Raw genomic sequence first — 23,098 nt, 5'->3', positions numbered from 1 at the left:
AGGAAGTGAATGAAAACTGTCACTACACAAAAATTTTAAATACATATATATCAAAAACCACCATAAAAGAAAATTTAAAAAACAAAAAACTAGAGGAAAATATTTGCAGCAAATATATAATAAATACTTCCTTAATGTTAAAGAACTGTTACAAATCAATAAGAGAAGTATTAAACATAGCAATAAAAATATGAACAAAAGACATAATTCATAAAAGAAATGCAAATGAACAATAGACTTGGAAAAGGGTCAACTTCATTGGTAAAGAAGTGCAAATTTAAAATAAGATACCACTTACTTTTGTCCATCATATCAACAAAGATTTTTTTTTTAATGATAATATGCTCAGTAAATGCCATGATAGAAATTAGTATATTGTTTCTGGCAAGTAATATGGCAATATTTATCAAAAGGTTTAAAAGGTTCATACTATTTGACCAAGTAATTCTACTCCTAAAAATATATTCTAGAGAAGTAAGCAGAAATATAGACAAAGATTTATGTACAAGAAGATTCATTGTAGTGGTATTTATAATGAAAATTTGAATATGAACTAAGTGTCCAAAAAGAAGACAAATATTTCAATAAATTATGGTGAAACCAAAAGATGGAAAATGGCTATTCAAATGGTGATTTCACAATGTTTAAAATTCGGGGTCACTCATGCACCAAATAGATGAATTATATTACTATATTCCCTACATGGTACATTAACTGATTCAATTCATTAAATGAACCTGTCAACATAAAGGGAATTTATACTTGGATTATTTCAAAGCTCATCATCTGGCCAGACTTGCAACTTCAATACAAAACTTTTAAGTAAAGGTAGAATACTGAAATCCTCTCAAATATTAGAGTAAATTCTTAAATGTTTCTACGGGTTTTTCTACCATTTTTCACATGAAGATGGCAATCATGGCCAAATTCAATTGCATATGACAACTCAAAAATGATTAAAAGATTTCATGTGAACCAAATAAGTGAATTATGATGGAAGAATGGAATTCTCTCTCTAATACTGAAGCCCAAATGATCAAGAGTGGATCACTTATCAGTTAAATTAGACCCTGAAGCTGTATGATCTTATCCAATCTTGGAAATACCTATTCATTCAAACTCACTTGCAACATCTCCTATTTTTAAAAAGGGATTTTAACTGATAACCACAGTATTAAAGTCCACACTTTAATTCATTAGTGTTAGCCCCTACCTTGGTGCCAAATCAGTCTTTACTAAATTATTGTTTAGCTAAACTTTCTCCATCACGTGGTGATTTTCCCAGATTTTCATACAACTGCTATGAATAACAGAATTGTTAGAATTGAGAGGACTCTGACACATAAGAAATTGCTGTTCAAATTATTTCTGCATGAAAGTTCCATCTTGTCCTGGTCTCTGCTCAGTTTTCATCTTTTGTCCTGTCTCCATGACCAGGATCCTATATTTCCGTCTCCCAGCGATTGTTGCCTCATGTCCACTCTATTCAATGTAAATCCTATCTATCTTTCAAAATTCAGCTCTGCTCTGTCACTACCTCCACTGAGAAACTGATTTCCTCTCTCACTCCCTCTCTTCCCCTTTCCCAAATAGCTTCTCTATGTTTCTGTAGCATTCTATACGTACCTTTATCAGAGGGTCAGCTACAAGCTACAGGGAAAAATGTTTTAGCTCTTTCAATAAGAATGTCTCAATGACTAGTTTTTAATAAATGATGGCCATAAAGGGAAAAAATAGTGATTTTAAAGTATCTTAAATTACATAGAAAATGCTTATAATTAGTTGAGCTCAGTTTACTGAAATATTGGCTATAATTTTTAAAAAACCCAGAAAGCAAGTGTTGGCAAGGATGTGGAGAAATTGGAATCTTCATACATTGCTGATGGGAATGTAAAATGGCGCAGCTACTGTGGAAAACAGTTCAGTGGTTCCTCAAAAATTTAAACATATGATTACCATTTGACCCAGCAATTCCACTCCTAGGTATATACCCAAGAGAAATGAAACATATGTCCACACAGAAACTTGTACATGAATGTTCACAGCACCATTATTCATAACAGCCAAATGGTGGAAACAGCTCAAATGTTCACCAATAGATGAATGAATGAACAAATTGTAGAATATCCATACTACAAGAGAATATTGTACATACTGTGGATGCCTAGGTGTCTTTGGTAGGATCATGGACTGATGTATAATGGAATATTATTCAGCCATAAAAAGGAACAAAGTATTAATATATGTTACAATTTGGATGAGTCTCAAAAACATTATGTTAATGAAAGAAATCAGACACAAAACGTCACATATTTTATGATTTCTTTTATATGAGATCTCAGAATAGGCAAACCCATAGGGACAGAAAGCAGATTAGTGGTGGCCAGGGGATAAGGGAAAGTGATGATGGGGAGTGATTACTTAAAGGGTACAGGGTGTTCTGGGGTGATAAAAAAAAAAAGTTTTGAAACTAGAGAGAGGTAATATTTGCACAACACTGTCCTTGTACGAAATACCACTGAATTGTTCACTTTAAAATGGTTAATTGTATGTTATGTGAATTTCACCTTAATATTTAAAAAGGCAAAATAATAAAAGATGTTCTGCTTCCTAGCTCGAGAAAGAGAGAGAATGAATATATTCCTTAGAGAGAAAGAGAGAGAGAGAGAATGAATATATCACTCAGAGTACTAAATGCCATTCCAAGAAATACCGCCCCAGGCTACAGCTCTCAGACACCGTGGCAGCATTTGCACCAGCAGAATGAAGTTAAACCAAGAAATCAACGGGAAGATGTTAACTTCTTGCTTTGTGCATGGTCACAAGGGAGAAAGTCGCGTTGTGCTCTGTCTTAGCAGAAGTCTTTGGATTTAAAGCTCAGCCTGAGAGAAACCATCAAACGTTGGAGCTGCAAGGTGCGAAACCATCACCCGACCTGGATTTGCCCAGGCAAAGGTGGCTCGAGGTGGCACAGGCAGTTGGCCAAGAGCTGGAAACCTAGGCCAGATCTCCCCGCACTCCCACCCCGCCAGACTACGCAGCAAGGCTTCACAGAGGACTCGGGTTTAGGTTTGCTTCTTTGTTTTAAAAACCCGGTAGCTGCGGTGGGCAAAGGGCTGTGGACTGACACTGCAGGCCCGTGGAACAGAGGTGAAGGTGTGAGCGGGATAGGAACAGAGGTGGGGGAAGAACCATATGGGGTCAGTCCGTGACCCCACAGAAGACATCTAGATAGCCACAGTGGCAGGGGAGGGGCCTCAAACGAGGCAGAAGACCCTTCCCTGGCCCTGGGGAACCCACGACTGCCCGAGGGTAAGCGGACCTGTGCATAAACTCACAAGGGAGACCAGTGGCCTGTGCCCAGCACTGTAGGGCCGCCCCGACCCCGACCCTACGTGCGTGTCCATCCCGAGGCCTGCTGCAGAGGAATCCCTTTGGCTTGTAAGCACTTCCGAGGGCGGGAAAACCTGTCCTCCAGCCCCGCGGCCCCATGCCCGGCGCATAGCAGCCGCCTCACCTCCTGGGCCTCGCGGCCACGCCGGCCGCTCCCGGAATCCCGGGGACACTTGCCGGATCCTGCGCTGCCCTGCTGCCTCGAGCGCTCGGTGGCCTGTGTCTTTCTTGCTCTAGTCAAGATGAATAGATGCCGATGAAACGGTCGTTAGTTGAAGGAATGTCCTTCACGTCAGGACAGCAAAAGTGTTCCATCGGCTTTGCAAACGGGGTTTGCGCGTTGTGGCCGCAAAGCCAGTGTGCGCGGGCACACCTTGGGGAAAGCCGCCTGGGGGCTCCGGGACGCGGGCGACTCGCTGGGCGTTCGCCAGCCTGTGGAAACTGCCCGCGCGCTGGCAGCGCTTTGTAAAAAGCAGGGAAATGTCCGAGAAGCGCAAGCCCTGTTTCCTTCGTTCCGAGCTGGGAACCGGGTCTTTTGATAGCGTCCTTTCCTCGCCTTTCCGTCTCCAGCTTTCTCTGCTCTGTGAGATAAAAGGGGCTCCTGCCGTGGCAGGCTCCTATAACTAGAAAAAGTGGGAATCAAATTTAAAACCCCTTAATCCCTGGAAGAATGCGGCCTCGATAAGCATTAGAGGGTAATCGGCAGGGCCCCAAAGCAGCGGAGCCTTCGATAGCTCAGTTGGTAGAGCGGAGGACTGTAGTGGATGAGGTTGCGGCAATCCTTAGGTCGCTGGTTCGATTCCGGCTCGAAGGACTTCGTGTGACTTTTTTGTCTCAATTTAATCCAACTATCCCATGGGGAGGTGTACTTACAGGCTGTCCGTTGACTTTCCATAGTACTGATAGTAAGACACATATACTAAGTAGTGTACAGTAAAGCTCTCTTGTGCGTTAGATGCAGAGATACAGTAACATGTGTCCCAAAATTAGCTTTTATTGTATTGCTTAAGTGTATTATTATATGCCTATTTAATATATCTTGCTTATAGTATTCTCTGCTAAATAAATACCCTAAACTACTGTTGATCCCCAGTTTGCGGACATCGCAAAACAACCGTAAGGTAAAAAGAAGAGAAGTCACACCAGCTGGGGGATTAGCTCAAATGGTAGAGCGCTCGCTTAGCATGCGAGAGGTAGCGGGATCGATGCCCGCATCCTCCACGTGGTTTTTTGCCCTCTCACGAAAGCACTGAATAGTGGGAGTGAAATCGCCTGAACCACATTTACGATGTTTCATTATGTACACAGGGATCGCACTAAGCAATGAATTGCACCACACGATGTCCTTTTATTTCACAGGTGAGTCTTTTCCAGTTTCTCGCTCGGTCACCTTGTCTTTTCCGCCTCCCGGCAGGCCGTTAACCGTCTTAGAAGCAGCTGCTAGAATCCTCCGGCTGGGCCAGCCCGCCAGGGACCCCAAACGGCACTAGCTCAGGTACCCACTAACGTGCGAGGAACCCTGCGTGCTGACCAATGGTAGTGAGCTTTACTGGGCGGGTAGCCAGCTGCAACCGCGGCCAATAGGCGTGAGACTTCTTGTTTCCTGGCAGAGCGGGGTCCCGGCACCGAGGAGCTCGGGTTTTGTTTGGGTCCCGGGTGGAGGGCCCGGGTGCCGGGGCCCGAGGTGCCGCCTCGCTAGCGGGAAAGGGAGCGGGACCACCGGCCCGGAGAGAGGTGAGGGGCTCTGCGTTACTGCGGGCCCCGCCGGCCCCGGCCCCGCCCCCTTCTCTCAGCCCCTTCAGCCCGAGCCCCTCTCGAACGCCACCCGCCCTCCCTGCCCCTCGGCGCGCTTCCCCGGCCTCACCCCCACTCCTGTGGCCTCATCTCTGACCCCCAGGCCCTGCCTTCCTGCCCCCCCTCCAGCGTGAGTCTGTCTCGACCCTCCCCTGCCTCCCAGCCCCTCCCGACCCTCCCCTTGCCCTCTCAGGGCAAGCCCCGTCAGTGTGAGAGCCCTCGAATGGAGGGTCGATAAGCCACCCCCCTGCCCCCGAATGGGACTCTACCACCCACCTTTTTTAGGGGTGCCTATAACACCCACTGCTCACCCACAACTACCAGGGTAGCTTTTGCAGGGGTCCAGTGCTTTCAGGGCGGGAGGGGGTTGTATAGACTCGTGCCCTAACTGGAATTCAGTCGCTAGGTGAGCAGGTGGCATCTGCCCAGTTTCCTTTGACTTGGCGAAGGCCACGCTTTTCTAGTCGGCATAGGGTAGGAACAAAAAAAGGAAGAACCAGCCCTTCCAGGGCTCCTGAGGGGAGGATCAACAGAACGTCTGGTCAGTACTTGTGAGAACAGAGGAGTAAAGACAGGAAGCTACGCATTTAAACTTAAAAACTTGGTTCTTCTCTTTACCCTGCGCTGGAAAGCACAGAGCGAATCTAGGAAACAGAGATCCAGAATGGCCCATCTCTAAAGATGGCCACGTGTTGTGGGTGTATCTTGGCTAGGTTTGGGAAATCTGACCTCTCTGATTATATCCTCTAATCTTTGGGCTGCAAAGAAGCTTATTAGAGTCTAGTGTTTCTCAACATGGTTAAGTCACTGAGTATTTGATTTGAGAACAGCCAAGATGTAGTTAAAGGTGTCCCTTTAAGTCAGTTATATCCCTTAGTGTGGGGGACAAAGTGCTGATTTCTCTACTTTGCTGGAAGGCCATTTGGTTTTCTATGGGAGAGAGCGCCTTTTGCTTCGTTGGACACTCCGTAAGAATAGATTTCAATTATCCAGATACCCAAAAAACTCATTTCCATTTTTCTTCTCTTTCCTTCCTACCCTCACCCTCACTTTTCCCCAGCTCTCAGGGCCAGCGTGGAGCAGGAGGATGCTTTCCCAGCCCCACCATGGAGCTGCGCTGTGGGGGATTGCTGTTCAGTTCGCGCTTTGATTCGGGGAACCTAGCCCATGTGGAGAAGGTGGAATCTGTGTCTAGTGATGGGGAAGGGATAGGAGGTGGGGCATCAGCCCCTACTGGTGGCATTGCCTCTTCCCCTGACTATGAATTCAACGTGTGGACACGACCAGACTGTGCTGAAACGGAATTTGAGAATGGGAACAGGTATGAGGAAAGAAATGGAGGGTGGAAGGAGGAAAAGAGAGGGAATGTCCAAGACCCCAAACCCATGCCTCAGTTAGCCCTTTGACTTGCCTGTTCATACCAGCAAACTATTCTTCCTTTTGCAACCCCTCCTGCCTCTTTCCCTCCTTGCTAAATAGTCCTTTCCCAGTTTGGCTTGCTCCAGCTCTTCCACAGATCCTATCGCCAGCCCTCCAATATATACCTATCTCTTCCACTCTGGCCCTCAGGTCATGGTTCTACTTCAGTGTCCGGGGAGGAACTCCAGGAAAACTCATCAAGATCAACATTATGAACATGAACAAGCAAAGCAAGCTGTATTCCCAGGGCATGGCCCCCTTTGTGCGCACACTGCCGACCCGGCCACGGTGGGAACGCATTCGAGACCGGCCTACTTTTGAAGTAAGTTTTCCCTGAGGAGGAAAGAAAGACTTGGGTGCTGAAAGTGGAGAAGAAAGTAAAGAGGAGTTTGCCCTTGATACAGAGGCAGGCAGAACACCAGGTTTTGGTTTTAGCTTTCCCTGAGTGCTAGCCAGAGTCCAAGATGAGCCCCTGCCTCAGGAAGCCTAGAAGGAGCTGGTTGTCAGACGGAAAGTATCAGAGGGAGGGAAGTTGGCAAAGGTGATAAGGGCATGAGGTTAGCTCCTGGTGGCCCCAGTAGGAGCTCCATTCTGACACCGATGGCATGTTGCCTCCTTCTTCCTCCTCTGCTCCTCAGATGACAGAGACACAGTTTGTGTTATCCTTTGTTCACCGTTTTGTGGAGGGCCGTGGGGCCACCACCTTCTTCGCCTTCTGCTACCCCTTCTCCTACAGTGACTGCCAGGATTTGCTAAACCAGCTAGACCAGCGCTTTCCGGAGAACCACCCTACCCACAGCAGGTACCATCCCCATTCTTACTCCTGCCACATAGTCCTGGATCAGACAGCACCTCTGCTACTTCTGGACTTTGCCCTAAGAGGTCTGAACCAAAACTTCCTCGGTCTTTTCTCCGTACAGAATGTGGGTATTAGGGTGTCTTTGAAAAATATATTTCTGTGTAACCATGTTCTCAGCATACGTCCACCTACACTCCACTCTTTCACTTGCCCAGTTCATGCCTTTTACTATGTCAGCTCCCATCAGTTATTCAGAATTTAGCCAGCACTGCCATTGCTCAGCACACCTGTTTTACCTGCCTCCACAGAGGGCCATTCTCTTTGTCTGCACAAAGTAATCTATGCTAGGGAACCACAAACTGAAGGAAAAACAGTAAGTTCACCCTGTCTTGTACTCTGCATTCTGGCAATGCAAACCCACCCAAATCATTAGCCTCATTTAACATTGTAAGGGACTGTAAGGCCCCAAAGGTTAGGATGAAGGATCAGATTTTATAAATTCTGAGGTCATGGCAAAGCTCACCTCTTGCTGGATATTTTAGGGACTTCTGGCTTAATGATTTTTATCCCTACAGTCCCCTAGATACCATCTATTACCACCGGGAGCTCCTTTGCTATTCTCTGGATGGACTTCGTGTGGATCTGCTAACGATTACTTCCTGCCATGGGCTTCGAGAAGATCGAGAGCCCCGTCTAGAGCAGCTATTTCCTGACACCAGCACCCCCCGACCATTCCGTTTCACAGGCAAGAGGGTGAGTGGGAATAGCATAAAGGTAGTTCTTTGGCTTTTCTCTGGTTCCAAGCACTGTTAGTGGCTTATGGCTATCTTATCTCTAGGCATCTTGGACACAGCCTTGGCCTGCAACCCGAGGCAAGGGTGATGGCTCTTGCTCTACTTGCAGACTCAGCCAGCTGGAAATCCAATGGCTATTTCTGCCTCATCCATGCCCCTCTCCCCCAATATACTGTCAGAGTAGGACTATAGAGTAACTAACTTAATGTCTGCTCTCCTTTCCACCTCAGATATTCTTCTTAAGCAGTAGGGTACACCCTGGGGAGACTCCATCTAGCTTCGTCTTCAATGGCTTTCTGGACTTCATCCTTCGACCTGATGACCCACGGGCCCAAACCCTACGTCGCCTCTTTGTCTTTAAGCTGATTCCCATGTTGAACCCTGATGGTGTGGTCCGGGGCCACTACCGGTAAGTGGCCTCCCTACCCGTCTGGACTGTTCCCAGTCCCCCTCATGTACTGCATCTCAGTGAAACACTGTCAGCCTTCTAGCTTCTCCTGTGTTCCCAATCCTTTTGCATCCTAACAAGGGCAAACCCATCTCATCTTCCAGTGACCTGAGAAGGCAGATCGCACCTACCGGCACTCCTGGGAAGGAGCAAAACTAGGATGAATGTAGGCCCATCTGAGTAGAGGAAGCTATTTGTAGGTTTCTATGGTAGCGGTGACAGCAGATCAAGGAGGGGGCCTGTCTTCAATTCTTTCTTTCCTAATGCAACTTCAGCCTCTGATTTTCTAAGTCAGTCTCTCTGTCTCCTTTTCATCTACTCTAATGTCTCTTCACTGCCCAGTCTTCTAGACCCTGCTTCAGTCGTTGTTTTCCTACAGCACGGACTCACGTGGAGTGAATCTGAACCGTCAGTACTTGAAGCCTGATGCCGTCCTGCACCCAGCCATCTATGGGGCTAAAGCTGTGCTTCTCTACCACCATGTGCATTCTCGTCTGAACTCCCAGAGTCCCTCTGAGCACCACCTCAGTCCCCATATCCCTTGTGATGGTCCTCTTTCTGACCTTGAGAAAGCCAACAATCTCCAAAATGAAACTCACCATGGGTGCTTATCTGATGGGGATAACCCTGAGGCTTGGACCCAGACAGAGCCAGCAGAACAGAAGCCCAGCAGTATGTGGATTATGCCACAACAGTCTACTGAACTTGAGGGGCCAGCCCCTGATACCATCCCCCCCAAAGAGAGTGGGGTTGCTTACTATGTGGACCTGCATGGACATGCTTCCAAAAGGGGCTGCTTCATGTATGGAAACAGCTTTAGTGATGAGAACACCCAGGTAGGAGGGCTACAAATGTCATGTGAGCGTGGGAAGTGTTGCAGGTTGGGAGATAAGGGTTAGGGCATGAACAGAGGGAAGGTAGCCTTACAGCAGGAAGGCCTACCTTCCTGAATGAGCTTTGAAGGGCCAAGAAGAGATGGCATAGGGACCTGTGTCCAGTCATTACATCATGACCTTTTAGTGAGGGTCAAGCTGTCTGCATCATAGTCTTTTCGAGAGTTTAGAAATCTAGGGGAGAAGGAAAATTTTGCATTGTTGAAAGGAAGAAGCTAAGAACTTAAAAGAAAGTGGAATGCTTCCAAACACCTAGAAATAGTGTCCAAGAGTGAGAATTCAAGAAATGTTGATTACTAGATGGTTGTGATGGTATCTGTTGTGTCCCATGCTTGCCATCTCTTCCTTGACCTTTGTCCCTTCTTTCTCTCTGTCGCTCCTTCTGAGTTGGTTTTTTCCTCCCCAAATATAGGTGGAAAACATGCTATATCCAAAGCTCATCTCCTTGAACTCAGCCCACTTCGACTTCCAGGGCTGTAATTTCTCAGAGAAGAACATGTATGCCCGAGACCGTAGAGATGGCCAGTCTAAAGAGGGAAGCGGCCGTGTTGCAATCTACAAAGCCTCAGGGATAATTCACAGGTTGGGTGGAAACTGGGATATAGTTGATTAAGTAGCTTCCCTAAAGAAAACAATACCCAGTCCAGGATGTTTAAGAGGCAGGGGACTGCCTGAGTCCTCTCAAAAGAGAACTTCACGATTACCATTATTGTGTTTTGTCTAGGACTCTATTTTGGGGGGACTTCCTGGGTATATGGTATATTGCCAAGGTCAGTTGCTAAGTTGCTGGGGGTTATTAGCACTTTCTATTTGCATTCTCTTTTTTCCAAGTGATTACCTTCTTAGACTATCTAAGCTGTCCACTGTGGTTGTGTCCTGATGTCTGTTCAGGCAGGACACTGATAAAGGTCTCTGTGTCTTAGCTACACACTTGAATGCAACTACAACACTGGACGCTCAGTAAACAGCATCCCTGCTGCCTGCCATGACAATGGGCGTGCCAGCCCTCCTCCCCCGCCGGCTTTCCCCTCCAGATACACTGTGGAACTATTTGAGCAGGTATGAATACATGGGATAAGTGGAAAAGGGGGAACCTCCAAGTCTAGAAAGATCTTCACTCCTCTGCCTGACTCTAAGATATTGTGAAGAGATGGCTCACCACTATGGTCTTCTCACCACTTTGGTTACTTTCCTCAGTAACAGGAGTATGACTCTGACTCTAATGGTATTGAGAGGATGAATAGGCACTATTTCTGACTCCACACCACAGAAAATCCCCTAGCACATCTAAGTCAGATTCTTCGCCTCTGAGCTTGTCTTCCTCATCCTATCAGGTTTATTCAGTCCTGGGCTCAAAAGCACCCGCACTAGCATGGTCTCGATGACTTCCATTATCCTAGGACACATCAGAGGAGTAGAAAGAGATGCAGGTTCCAAAAGAGAGCCAAACCCCTTCTGCTCGGAGAATTCCTTCATGGTGCCAGACAGAAAGCATACCCACTCCTGTTCATAAAGGATGAGGGACTTAAAATGGGCAATGGCTTAGGGAACAGTTCTAAATCCACTTGAGATAAACAGCCTGGGCACAAAGGTTAGGGTTCCCATTGAGCAAATTTTAGATCTGGCCTCTCCTTCCCTTCCACTGTGCTGTGCACCCCACTCCCACACAGCAGCCTAGACTGGAGGACCAAGATGCTGAGCCAGACTGGACTTCCCCACAGGTGGGACGAGCTATGGCCATCGCAGCTCTGGACATGGCAGAGTGTAATCCATGGCCTCGGATTGTGCTGTCAGAGCACAGCAGCCTCACTAACCTACGGGCCTGGATGCTAAAACATGTGCGCAACAGCCGAGGCCTAAGCAGCACTATGAATGTGGGTGTCAACAAGAAGAGGGGCTCTCGAACTCCACCCAAAAGTCACAAGTAAGACCAGCAGGATGGAAGGGAGAAAGGGTAGGAAAGTGGGACAGGGCTCTAGAGCTAGGAGTTTCAAGGGATTTTTGTATTCTTTCCCTCCTCCTAAAAGTACCATGTGGTGAATATTTTCAGGGTAAACTAAAATTAGTAAGATTCGTTCATATTTTGAGAATGAGATCTTCTTCTCTTTTTCCTGAAGCTACATACTTCTAAGATATCTGAAAAGTAGGCTAGGGAACTCCTTGCTCCAGAGCCCTGCACAAGATCAAATATAACTGGTTGGGGTAGGGCAGGCCTCAGCTTCCAGTGGTTGTGAATGACTGACTGAGGGGAGTTTAAGGGCCAGTGCCAAGGTAGTAAGGGGGCAATTCATTGGGAGATAAAGCTGCTAAGGGATGGCCCTTATAACATTCTGAGATTAGCTGGTAAGCCCCAGGTTAGATACCTCACTCAGGGACATGAATTCCTTACTTCTCCCTTAGAATGGGTCCCTGTGCCTTTTTACCCCAGAGGTGAAGCTTTACTGAGCATCAGCCCCTGGGGAAAGCCTTGGGACACAACCTTCCTGGCCCAGGGCTAACTGGCATCTGCTTCTTTGCAGTGGATTGCCCGTTTCCTGCTCTGAAAATACCTTGAGCCGGGCACGAAGTTTTAGCACTGGCACAAGTGCTGGTGGTAGCAGCAGCAGCCAACAAAATTCTCCACAGATGAAGAACTCCCCCAGCTTTCCTTTTCATGGCAGTCGGCCTGCAGGGCTGCCAGGCCTGGGCTCTAGCACCCAAAAGGTCAACCATCGGGTGCTGGGCCCTGTCAGAGGTAAGCCAGTCTGGGAGCCCCTGCAACATGTGTTCGGTTGTTTGGGGCATTGCTGGGGGAAGTGAGAGCTTGAAGATATATACTTGGCCTGGGACCAAGGGGTGAATCAATAAAATTAGTTTGTAGCAGAATCTGCAGCCTCTCCTGCGACCTTGGTGTTCCTTGCGGCATGACTCCGGAGCAGTATTGTCTGTGGCCTCAGGTGGGAGTCCTGGGTATCTTGGGTTTCAGCGCATGGTAGGAGCCAGGGAAGTTTCTGGGGATAAAACATTAGTCCAGCAGTGGGCACAGTTGCTCAACTAGTTACAGAAACCACAGAGGAGAAAGCAATGGTTTTTACCAGCTTTGACCATTGAGATGTTCTATTATGCAACCTGATTATCTCTGCTTATATTCCAAGCCCCATTCTTTGAGATTCTATCTTCATTGGGAAAGGACACTTTCGTTTACTGCATTTGAAAGAGAGTAGTAAAGTAGTAATAATGGCTCACATTTAAATAGCATTTAACAATTAACAAGACAGTATTACATATACAATTTCATTTAATCCCCACAAGAACCCTATGAGATGGATGGTGTTTCCATTTTTCTGATGAAGAAACTGAGGCTGTTTAAGAGTGGCTTGTCCAAGATTGCACAGCTGTTAAGTTATACAAATTTATGTCCTTTCATGCTCCAGTATACCTAGTTTCTCATGTTAAAATCTCGATAAAGTTTTTCTATTTCTTTTCCTTTCTTTCTTTTTTGGTCATCCTCTCCTAGCTCTTAACTTGTAGTTTCTGGAACTCCTTCATCAGCACCACAAATTTTCCTTCCCTGACTAAAAAAGGAAATAGTAAAGAGCCTTCTCTAGGTTGTCACTGGAAGATTCAAGGCAGTTCTTAATTAGTATTTTATTGACATCCTCCTTGCCCCTCTCCCAATACAAAACGCTGCATTGAGCTCCTTGAGGTGAGGGGTGTGTATTGTTTCTCTGTTATTTCCCCAGGTAAATAATAGAAAATATACATAGTCAATATTGAATACTTCCTGGTTGATTGACTTGAAACTTAATAGAGGAAACAGGACAGTAAATATGACATAAAAGCACACATATTATAAACATCCAGGGGACTTCGGGAGCTATTGTGGTAGATAAACACAAGGGTGACTAGGCAAAGAATGTTCAGCTAAGAAACAGTTTTGAAGAATGGGTAGTATATGGTTTGACAAAAACATTCCAGAAATGAGAAAAGACAGCCAGAACAGGAACAGAGCTGGTGAGTAGAGAAGACAAAAAGCATATATACCTAGGTGGTATGCAAAAGACCAAGCCCTTTACCAAGGATATTAGGTGAAGAGAGGTGATAAGTTGTTGAAATATTTTGAGAACAAGGATTAAGAATTAACTGAGACATATGATAACAATTGTGTGCTTCTAGGAGTAATGGGAACAAAAGTAAGAGACTTTTTGTGAAATATACATATTGGACAGGAAAGGGAGGTAGGAGCCTTGCAATAATTTACACGTGAGATGACAACAGGCTGTACTAGGGCCTGGAAAGGAGAGATAAATACAAGTATTAGAAACAGAAGCAGCAGGAATCAGTGATAGGAGAGGAAGTAAGATGGCTTCAAGTCTACAAGCTAAAGGAAAAAGTCACAGTGACATTAAGATATTTGTTGAGCCCAGGCGCGGTGGCTCATGCCTATAATCCTAGCACTCTGGGAGGCCGAGGCGTGTGGATAGCTCGAGGTCAGGAGTTCGAGACCAGCCTGAGCAAGAGCGAGACCCCGTCTCTACTAAAAATAGAAAGAAATTATCTGGCCAACTAAAATATATAGAAAAAATTAGCCGGGCATGGTGGCGCATGCCTGTAGTCCCAGCTACCGGGAGGCTGAGGCAGTAGGATCGCTTAAGCCTAGGAGTTTGAGGTTGCTATGAGCTAGGCTGACGCCACAGCACTCACTCTAGCCTGGGCAACAGAGCGAGACTCTGTTTCAAAAAAAAAAAAGATATTTGTTGGAAGAAGAAGTGATGAGTTATCTATCTCAGACATGCTTGGATGCCATGGACTATCTATAAGGAGATGCCCTGCAGGCAAAAAGGGACAGAACTATAGAAAAGGCAAGATGACAGGATTGGAGATCTAGGAGTCATCCACATATGGGGGTGCCAGGTAAAATTTACTGAGGGAAGGTATGTTCCCCAGGTGAATGAGTTTAGAAGCAGAAAAAGAGCTGGCTTGAGTACAGACACCCCAGGGACTTGCATAAATATTTGTAAGGAGTAGGAAACTTTGTCTCTAAAGTCAAGGGGTCAATACAAGGGTTACTAATAATACCAAACAGGAACACTATAAGGGGTTGAAAGGTGAGATCCAAGTAATCTTGAGTCCTATGTTCCCCTGGGCATTTGCTGGTGCTGATTTTTGCAGCTTCATCTCTTAAAATCCCTGTTGACCCCAGGATGAGAAATCGGCCCTGGTTTGGGATAGGGGCCATAATGCAGACTGGCATTTGGACTTGGTATCTTCAACCAACACCTGGGAAAACATCTTTGTCTAGTGTGATCTGGCCTATACTGTTGTTTTGTGACATTTCCTGGTTCTACACATCTGGCTCTTTGGCCTCTGCCACATCTAGGCATACTTTGTTTTCCAAGCTAGGAAGAACATGATCCCCATATCTCAGAAATCTAACTGTAAACCAGCTATACTTTTCAAATCCAAAATAGGGATTATGATTCGTCCAAGGATTTTTTTTTGACTTGTGAATTTATTTATAAGAAATTTTCCAGTAATGTATAAAAATTATATCACATTTAACTATACTTTTAATTAATGACTATCCTTTATTGGCTAGAACAAAACATGATATTGGGTTATCCAGGGAATTTCAGAAAAGATCTAAGCAGCCTGGCCAGAAACTTAAGGCAGAGATTCAGGGAACCAGTCTGATGGGTTCTATCCCAAGAGGCTGGGAGGATGGCACTTTAGAAGGCCAACAGGAGACTAGAAGAGCTCAGAGTAAGTCTTCACTCCTAGCACCCCCTGACCTTGGTGCCAGGATCTTCTCTACCTCGTTCTCCCCAGCTCCAAAACATGTTCTAAATACCCCCTTCCCAGGCCCATAGTCATGTTCCCATCCACCTGGCTCAGAAGGGCAGACAGTACTATCAGTAGCTGCTGTTGCTGCAGAGGAGGAAGAGGGCATTGGAGAATAGCTAATCCAGTGATGGAGTGAGGGAAGTCAAAAGCCTGCAAGGTACTGTGCAACAACAGATGCAAACAGCTAACAGAAGGGCCTGCTGGGGAAAGAGTGATAGGTAAACCAACATCTCCTTTTTGCAGTTATATATTGACTAAAGCAAAGCAAGGAGTAGGGGAGGCACAGGAGGCACCTAGGACACACAATTTAAGAAGGTACTCGCTGTCGGGGTCATACAAGTGCCTCCTTCAATTTTGCACCCTAGGTGCCTCACTTGTGTCATCCTAGTCCTCACTTGGTAACTGGAACTTATTCCCTGGCCCTCCAGCCTACCCAGTAGAGTACTGATACAACAGACAAGGTACTTAAGCATAAAACCAGGAGCCTTCAGCTGTCACCCTATCACCACTGCTCTTATCCTTCCCAGCTCTTGGCACTTAAACTTGAGGTTACTAAAACTCTTTCCTGGCCTCTGCAATGCCTTGCCTCAGCTGACAGATAACTTTAGATAGAGCAGACAACGTCTAATGGTGAGTGGAGGTTCCTGTGGAATGAGTCACCAGGACACAGGAGGAGTGCCTCTATCACTGTCACCACATTTACTTTGTCCACTGCAAACAAAAGCTCCAAGTGTCTCCTAACACATCTTACTCCCCTAGCACCTAGCACTGTATTTGGCACGTATGAAGTGATCAGCAAATATGTATTGAATGAATAAAGGGCAAGAAGTTAGAAGGCAAATACTTGTCTCACCTTTCTACCCCTTAGAGGACATAAATCAGATCTGTGATCCTCCCAGGGATTCAATAAGATCTGGGGCACTACATGTAGGGACAGCTCCAGAGATGTTTAGGGGGTATGATACAGGACCTAGGCATGAGTCAAATAACTGCTCCTCTAAATCGTAAGACCTTGGAGTATTCATTCTAACTCATTCAAGGAGAGGTCAGTATGGCTCACTCTCAGATCTTTACCCCAATACTATCCTGCCTCCCTCAAAATGGAACCTATAGCTAGCTGATCACCATAAAATATCATCTCGTAACCTTTGGAAGCAGAACTGATCACATATCACTTCTGCACTCAGCCTTAAGCTGCTGTTTCTATAGCTCAGAACCAAGAAATACAGAGTTGGGGCTCCTCCTTTTATTTTTTATCTCAATGGGGACTGAGAAGGCCTAGATTATACCAGGGGACAAAAGTCAAAACATGAGAAACGAAGCTGTGTACTCACATTCACAAATTTACAGGCAGGCCTGTCCAGGACTTAAGATGGTCTTTTTAAGTGATGATCGAAATGCAATCTTTCTTTTTTTTTTTTTTTTTCAGAGAAATGCCATCTTTAAAGGCCGTATGCCTTCCCTATCAGGCCTCTCTCCTCAATCAGACTTTGTCTTCTATCCTGAAACTCTCATTAGGGGCAAGACTCCTGGGTTATTCCCTTAGTATCTTTCCCTTCTCCATATTGCATTGACATTTTTTATATCATCTGCCTGTTTTGCTTCATACCTTCTTTCTTATCACTGTTTCTGACTAGAACCTGCAAAATGTCCCACAGGCTTTCACTCACTTTCTTGTTTGTTCTTTCTCTCAGCATCCTACAAAGGATGTGTAGTCTGGAACCACAGTGGGAAGGGCTCTGAAGGTGCCATGTTAAAAGGTTTAGACTTTATCCTTTAAAAGATCTTCAGTATTTCCCCTTTGCCTAAGCCACAGTGATTTTTGATCAGGTTTCTGTGTTAGAATACTAATTTCTGGCACCTGTGTGAAAAAGATAGATGGTAAGAGGGAAGAGATTCAAGCTAGGGAGACCAGTAGGGAATTTTCTTCAAAAGCCTGAGTGAGTTAAATACCTGTATCTGGACACTGGCAATGACAAGGGAGAGGGAGAATAAAGGAAGAACTCAGGTGAATGCACAGGTAGAATTGTCAGGATTTGATTAAACACAAATCTAAATATAAGGGAGGAGTAGAAAGATGAAACAAAAGTTTCCAGCAGCTAGGTTTTCCACCAAGAAGGAAGAATGAAAGGGAGAGAATGAGTTGTTTTGGTTGTGGGGGACTTTCAGAGAGAAATGTCCAGTAGACAATTATAGCTGGATTTCAGAAGAGGGCCAGAGAGAGATTTGGGAGTTAAGAGGAGCAGTAAGAGGTAAGAGGAGAACCTAGGAAAGCTGTGTTTTAGAAGCCAAGCTCAATAACTTCTTTGCCAAAAGAATGAACTGGTAGGATGATGGCTGGCTGAGAACTGGATAATTAGGTCTTTCCACCCATCTTACAGTTACTTCAGAAGAGGAATGCTGGTCTGATGACAAGCTTGAAAACAGGTACCTTCTCAGCAAGGGGAGCCAGTGGGTCAGTGAAGGCTTTCTCAGTGCCCCACTTATTTGCCTTTTTATCTGCTTGTATCCCTTCCACTCAGAGCCCCGAAGCCAGGACAGGAGACGACGGCAGCAGCCACTGAACCATCGCCCTACTGCAAGCAGCCTGGCCCCATCCCCAGGTCCTGCTAGTTCTGGCCCAGCCCCCTCACACAACCTGGGCTCCTGCCTACTCCCCAATCCACTCAGCTTATCAGGTCTGTACCCACTGGCCTATCTCTTCCCTTACCTACCCCCCAGGGCATAGACCAGGCTCCTGACTAGGCTTGAAGAACAACCCCCAGCCACTCTGCCACCTGACCTGGACTTCCTTCTTGACTTGCTATAATGCAGGCCACTTCAGACCAGGGGCATCAGTTATCCTCCTGGTATCCTAAACCCCTAACACTGGTGCTTTTGTACAGGAAGCTGGAATTTAATGAATGTCTTTGTATAATAAAATAATAGTTAACATTTATTGAGCGTTTACTATGTGCCAGGCACTGCTCTATGCACTTGATGTCATTTGATCCTCATTTTTACAGTTGAGGAACCTAAGGACTTTTTCTACCTGCAAAGTGCTACTTACCCAAGTTCCCTGACTCCAGGAGCTGGGCAGCAAAACTGGAGAATGAAAAAAAGCATAGGCCTTCCATCTGTCATCACTGCGAATGTTGTGTGTAACCATATCATTCACACAAAACTTAAGCTGTCTACTCTCCTTTTAAGTTATACACCCAGCTATGTAAAGGATTGGATGGGAATGATTCTAAGACTCCAGTCCAACATCTTCCACCTCACTCTGAGCCCGCTATTCCCAGCCTGTTGACTCTCAATGGGTGTAATCAATCCACCAGTCTTGCATAGAGCTGACGTGATCCTTAAATGCTAAATGTACGATTGGGGTAGGCCCTAAAGTCTGTAAATTTACACAGTAGTTAAGCTTGGGTGGGTTCTGATTCTAGTTTCAAGTTGCTGCTCCACCCCTTGGACCAGACTAGAGCCTCAACCAGGGTCAATTTTGCACCGCAGGGGACATTTCTGGTAGTTACACTGGGGAGGCGGCAGAGGAAATAGTATATATTGGTTAGAGGCTAGGGATGCTGCTAAACATCCTGCAATGCAAAAGACAGCTCCCCACAACAAAGAATTATCCAACCCAAAATGTCAACAGTGCCAAGGTTGAGAAACTCTGATCTAAAGGAAGTTACCTCCTCTTCTCTGTAGCCCCTACCCTGATGACCACTTTCCTCTGTTGTCTAGGGAGCAGCTGCTCACTCATGTCCTCAGGGGACAAGCCAGAGGCTGTCATGGTGATTGGGAAAGGTCTGCTAGGGACTGCAGCTCGAATCCCCTGCATCAGGACTCGATTGCAGGTAACATTTTTGGGTCTTCCCCAGTCCCTAGCATAACAACTCTGACAGAACCCAGCAAGGCACTGTTCCTCTGGGTAGTGGTGGGGGGGCAATGCTCAGCACTTCTCTACAGACTCTACCCCCAGCCATATCAGCTGCTCTGGTGCCTGAGTGCATGCCTGTCCAGCGCCCCCTCCTCCCACCATCCCCACCAGCCAGGTCTCTTGCTTGCTTCCAACCCATGTCCCTGCCAGATGCACCCCAACCTCAGCCTGCTAGCTTTGGCTTTCCCTGCCCCTGCCCTTAGCTTCTCCTCTCTTTCTGCCCAGACCTGCCCGAGGAGAGTTTCCGCCAGGAGGGGTCCCGGATTCCCCAGGTAACATATCTGGTTGCTGCTCCTAGGAAGAGTCACCAACTCCACTTCAGTCCAGATCCCCATGCTAGGTTAGCTAAAGTTGAATATAGGCAGAAGCTGACTGCATGGGTGAAGCTTAAGCTGTTCTGGCAGGGGCTGAGGCATAGGTGGCTCCTAGGGACATCTACCAACCCTCTACCATCTTTCTACACATTGCTTCTCTACTCGGCCAGACCTTGGAGATTAAATGGAGATAGCCACAGAGGTTAAATGCTGGATCCTTTTGCCACCCCTAGTTAAGACTTGGAGTGCACAGTTGTGAATGGAATCTAGGAGTTCTCTGGCTGTTATCCTACCTCACCCCGTCAGACAGTACTCAGGAATTCAAGGTCTTAGTACCTCTGTTGATCCCTATACTACATTCTTATGCATGGAAACTCTAGAAGCAAAAAGTTCATGGAAAATCCAGGCGCTTAGCCCACCCCCTGTCCTCACAGGCTAGGCCCAGGTTGGGCCGGGGCTCACCGCCGACTTGCAGAGGGATGAGAGGCTCTTCAGGCCCCACATCCCCTACCCCCCGGACCAGGGAGAGCAGTGAGCCGGAGCCGGGACCCCGCTCTGCTACACCAGGGTGAGCATCAGGATCCAGTCCCTCACTCAGCCCCTCATTCCCATTTCTGCCATTCAGATAATTTTCTTCCTTCTCTACTCCCTTTGACCCCAAAGACTAAATGTACTTTCATTAAGAATTTAGTCCCTGATTTTTTTTCCCACCATGGCCTCAGTCTTCACTCCAAAAGACAAAAAAGCAACTTCTAGTTAGGGCCTAAGGCCTAGGAGCTGGCTGGTTCCAGCACCAGACCACTGTGCAGTAACCACCCTGGCTATCCCTACCCTTGTTAACCTCTCTCCACCTTTCCCCTGCCAGCCCCTGGCTAACAGACCAGAAGAGGGGCAGAGTTTTCACTACCCTGATTCCTCTCTCTTCTCTGTTGCAGGCTGCCTCAGGCCAGGCCCCCACGGCCCCGCTCTGCCCCTGCCTTTTCTCCCATTTCCTGTAGTCTGTCTGACTCCCCATCCCGGATTTGTTACAGTGGGGGGCCCTTGGGCCAACCTGAGGTTTGTTTTGTCCCTAAATCTCCCCTACTGACTGTTTCTCCCCGGGTCTGATAATGCCTTTACATTGATGCCCAGGATATAGACCTAAGATGGGGAAACACAGTGAGAAATAGGCCAGTCCCCTCCCTCAGCTGCTGATTCCATGTGACAACCATGACTTCTTGGAATGTCAGCCACACTGTCTGAGGCATTGCAGAGCATCACCTTGAGACAGGACAAAACAGGAACCTGCCACCCCTTCCCTCCCTCCACAGCACAAGATTTTGGGACCACAAAAATGTATTATCTATATTTTTATATTGGGGGGAGGGAGTAGAAAAGAAAGCAGCCCCTATGCTGGGCCCTATTCAGTGGCAGCTTCTTGTTCCATAGGGTTAAAGAAGACTTTGAGGAAATAAAAGTTGTTTGGAAAAATCCAGGTGTAGTTGCTTTGTATGTTGTGATGGGTAGAAGGGATGAGGTGAAGTGTGAAGGCCCCTCACACCCTCCATCTTGCCTCAGACTATGTCCTGGAACCCTAGAAAAGAGGGGGAAAGACCTGGGGTAAGGAAAATGCTTCAGCTTTCCTCTGGGGAATCCTTCGGGAGTCAACTCCCACTCAGCCTGTTCCCCTTTACATTTTTGACCCACGCTTAAACTTGGTTCCCAGGTCCCCCCCTTCTCATATGGCTTAGGTCTACAGTAGCCAAACCCTCAATCAGTGACCCTGGCCTCAACACGGAAATACAATTCTACAACTTTCACCCCCTCACCAAAAAATTCTGCCTAAATAAGGCTTAAACAACCTGGGAAAATGAGGACTATTTAAGTGAAGAGCCCAAATCCTCAATCTGAAGGGTATCCTCAGTACTTTTGTTCCTACCAGTGTCAGTGCCTCCTTGTAACCCTGCCCCCAACTTGGGCATCTACCTGCTGGGGACTACAAGAAGATGGGTACTGAGGATTAGGAAATCCACTCCCATTCTAACAGGGACCAATTTAGGAGGCGGGGGCGAGGCATTGCAAGGCACTCTCTATGTGGATAAAGGGCCCAGTTCTTCTGGACTATATCATGCTTGGCCCGACACGTTCTGATTTGAAGTTTCGAACTCTGTGGCCTTGGCGTGGCCTCACCACTCGGCTCTCTGGGGGCTGGGCGCTACAGCCCCGGACCATTACCTGGGGCGGAAAAAGCGCCACTTTCATTCCTGCTTCTTGGGATTGTTGACGGCCACATAGTGATAGAGAACGACAAGCAAGAAGAGCGACACGCCCAGCATGTTAGCGAAGATGGCGAGCTGCACGTCCGTGATCATCCTGCGGAGAAGAGGAGGGACTGAGCCTTGGACTGGCGCACTCCCCGCCCTCCCAAGGACCCGTCCTCACCCCCACGGGCCAGCCACAGCGGCACCGGCCCTGGGACGGCGCCTGCGTGCCTCTCACCTGATCAGCTCCACTGGGCTCCAACGCCGTCAGCGCACAAGCCCAAGGTAGGAGACCCGGGCCGGAACTTCGTAGCGCCAGCTCAGTCCCAAACCAGCCACTTCCGGCCGGGCAGCGCGGTCGAACGGCCTCTCTAGCCCGCCGTCTCGCCTGCTCCGCGCGTCGCGCCCGCCCTCGCCGGGGGCCGGGTCTCGGGCGGGGCTGCGGTGGGAGGGACAGACTCAGGGGTGGGGCGGAGCTTGGCACCGCACAGCTGGCCGCAGCTGGTCTTAGCTGGCGCGGCCCGGGGCTCGGTTAGCGACGCTGCCGTGGCTGCTTTCCCCGAGCCCAGGAGTGGGCTAGGGCGAGGGTGTGACGGCGGGGCCGGGCGGGATACTCGGCTCCAACTCCTCCTTCCTGCCCCGGCCCCCCGAACTGCTGCCCACCCGTCGTTTCCCGGCCCGGCCCAGCCAGGTGCTTCCTTTGGGTCCTGCCCTCAGTGTTCCCGCCCTGGCTCGGGCAGCGGGGACGGGGGTGGGAGGTGGGAAGCGGTGTAGAATGGGGACAGGCCTGGGGCTGCCGAGTGCTCCTCTCCCCGGCGCCAGCCTTTCTGACCCACATCCAACCAAGTAGAACGATACTGCCTGTGGTCTGACCAGTGCCTGTTTTACCCGGGCTCCCTCCCTCCACCCCGCCCTCTGAGGTGGGCGTCGGAAATAGGGTGGACCCTCCTGGAATCAAAACTCAAACCGTAGGACTTCGGCCAAGTGGGAAATCACCCCTCGGATGTGAGGGAGGGGGAAGAGGGGAATGGTGAAGGCGAAGGATGGTTGGGCCAAGCAAGAGGGGTCGTGGGTTTGGGGCAGAGTGGGGCGCCGAGGAGAAAAAAGATAGGTGGCGGCAGGTACAGGACCAAGGGTCTCTGGTGAGGAAGGAGGCACCCTGGAACTGTACGACCATATGCCCAGCCAGAACCTTCTTCCCCCCTCGCTCCTTGCTTTCTCTCAGCTTCACCGTAAAAGGGAACGGCACAGAGCCAGGCTGG

General features: G+C 47.7%; 2 protein-coding genes and 2 non-coding genes across 5 annotated transcripts; 3 read left to right on the top strand and 1 right to left on the bottom strand.

Moving 5' to 3' along the window:
• The first annotated feature begins 4,117 nt into the window (after window positions 1-4,117).
• TRNAY-GUA (transfer RNA tyrosine (anticodon GUA)) lies at window positions 4,118-4,207 on the top strand. Its single transcript is given in 2 exon segments — window positions 4,118-4,154; window positions 4,172-4,207. It is a non-coding gene; the product is annotated as a tRNA-Tyr (tRNA).
• A 334-nt stretch (window positions 4,208-4,541) lies between these two features.
• On the top strand, window positions 4,542-4,614 carry TRNAA-AGC (transfer RNA alanine (anticodon AGC)). The gene has a single exon. It is a non-coding gene; the product is annotated as a tRNA-Ala (tRNA).
• Window positions 4,615-5,001: 387 nt separating this feature from the next.
• AGBL5 (AGBL carboxypeptidase 5) lies at window positions 5,002-21,066 on the top strand. Of its 2 annotated transcripts, XM_069494161.1 has the most exons (16): window positions 5,002-5,127; window positions 6,248-6,508; window positions 6,757-6,928; window positions 7,245-7,408; window positions 7,981-8,158; window positions 8,430-8,608; window positions 9,027-9,483; window positions 9,953-10,122; window positions 10,464-10,599; window positions 11,262-11,464; window positions 12,060-12,274; window positions 17,886-18,041; window positions 19,087-19,199; window positions 19,508-19,554; window positions 20,031-20,164; window positions 20,532-21,066. In XM_069494161.1, the coding sequence occupies exons 2-15, from the start codon at window positions 6,294-6,296 to the stop codon at window positions 20,077-20,079; spliced, it is 2,454 nt and encodes an 817-aa protein (XP_069350262.1). In that variant the 5' UTR covers window positions 5,002-5,127; window positions 6,248-6,293; the 3' UTR covers window positions 20,080-20,164; window positions 20,532-21,066. The 2 variants fall into 2 exon arrangements, with proteins under 2 accessions (XP_069350262.1, XP_069350261.1); XM_069494160.1 differs by lacking the exon at window positions 19,508-19,554 and having other exon boundaries at window positions 20,532-20,793.
• Window positions 20,913-22,150, bottom strand: OST4 (oligosaccharyltransferase complex subunit 4, non-catalytic). Its single transcript, XM_069494162.1, has 3 exons — window positions 22,075-22,150; window positions 21,811-21,948; window positions 20,913-21,169 (listed from the first exon to the last, which is right to left on the bottom strand). The coding sequence occupies exon 2, from the start codon at window positions 21,945-21,947 to the stop codon at window positions 21,834-21,836; it is 114 nt and encodes a 37-aa protein (XP_069350263.1). The 5' UTR covers window position 21,948; window positions 22,075-22,150; the 3' UTR covers window positions 20,913-21,169; window positions 21,811-21,833.
• Window positions 22,151-23,098: the final 948 nt, after the last annotated feature.

The sequence above is a fragment of the Eulemur rufifrons genome, chromosome 19, assembly GCF_041146395.1.
Source record: "Eulemur rufifrons isolate Redbay chromosome 19, OSU_ERuf_1, whole genome shotgun sequence".
Taxonomy (NCBI): domain Eukaryota; kingdom Metazoa; phylum Chordata; class Mammalia; order Primates; family Lemuridae; genus Eulemur; species Eulemur rufifrons.
This window is presented reverse-complemented; position numbering and strand designations above follow the sequence as displayed.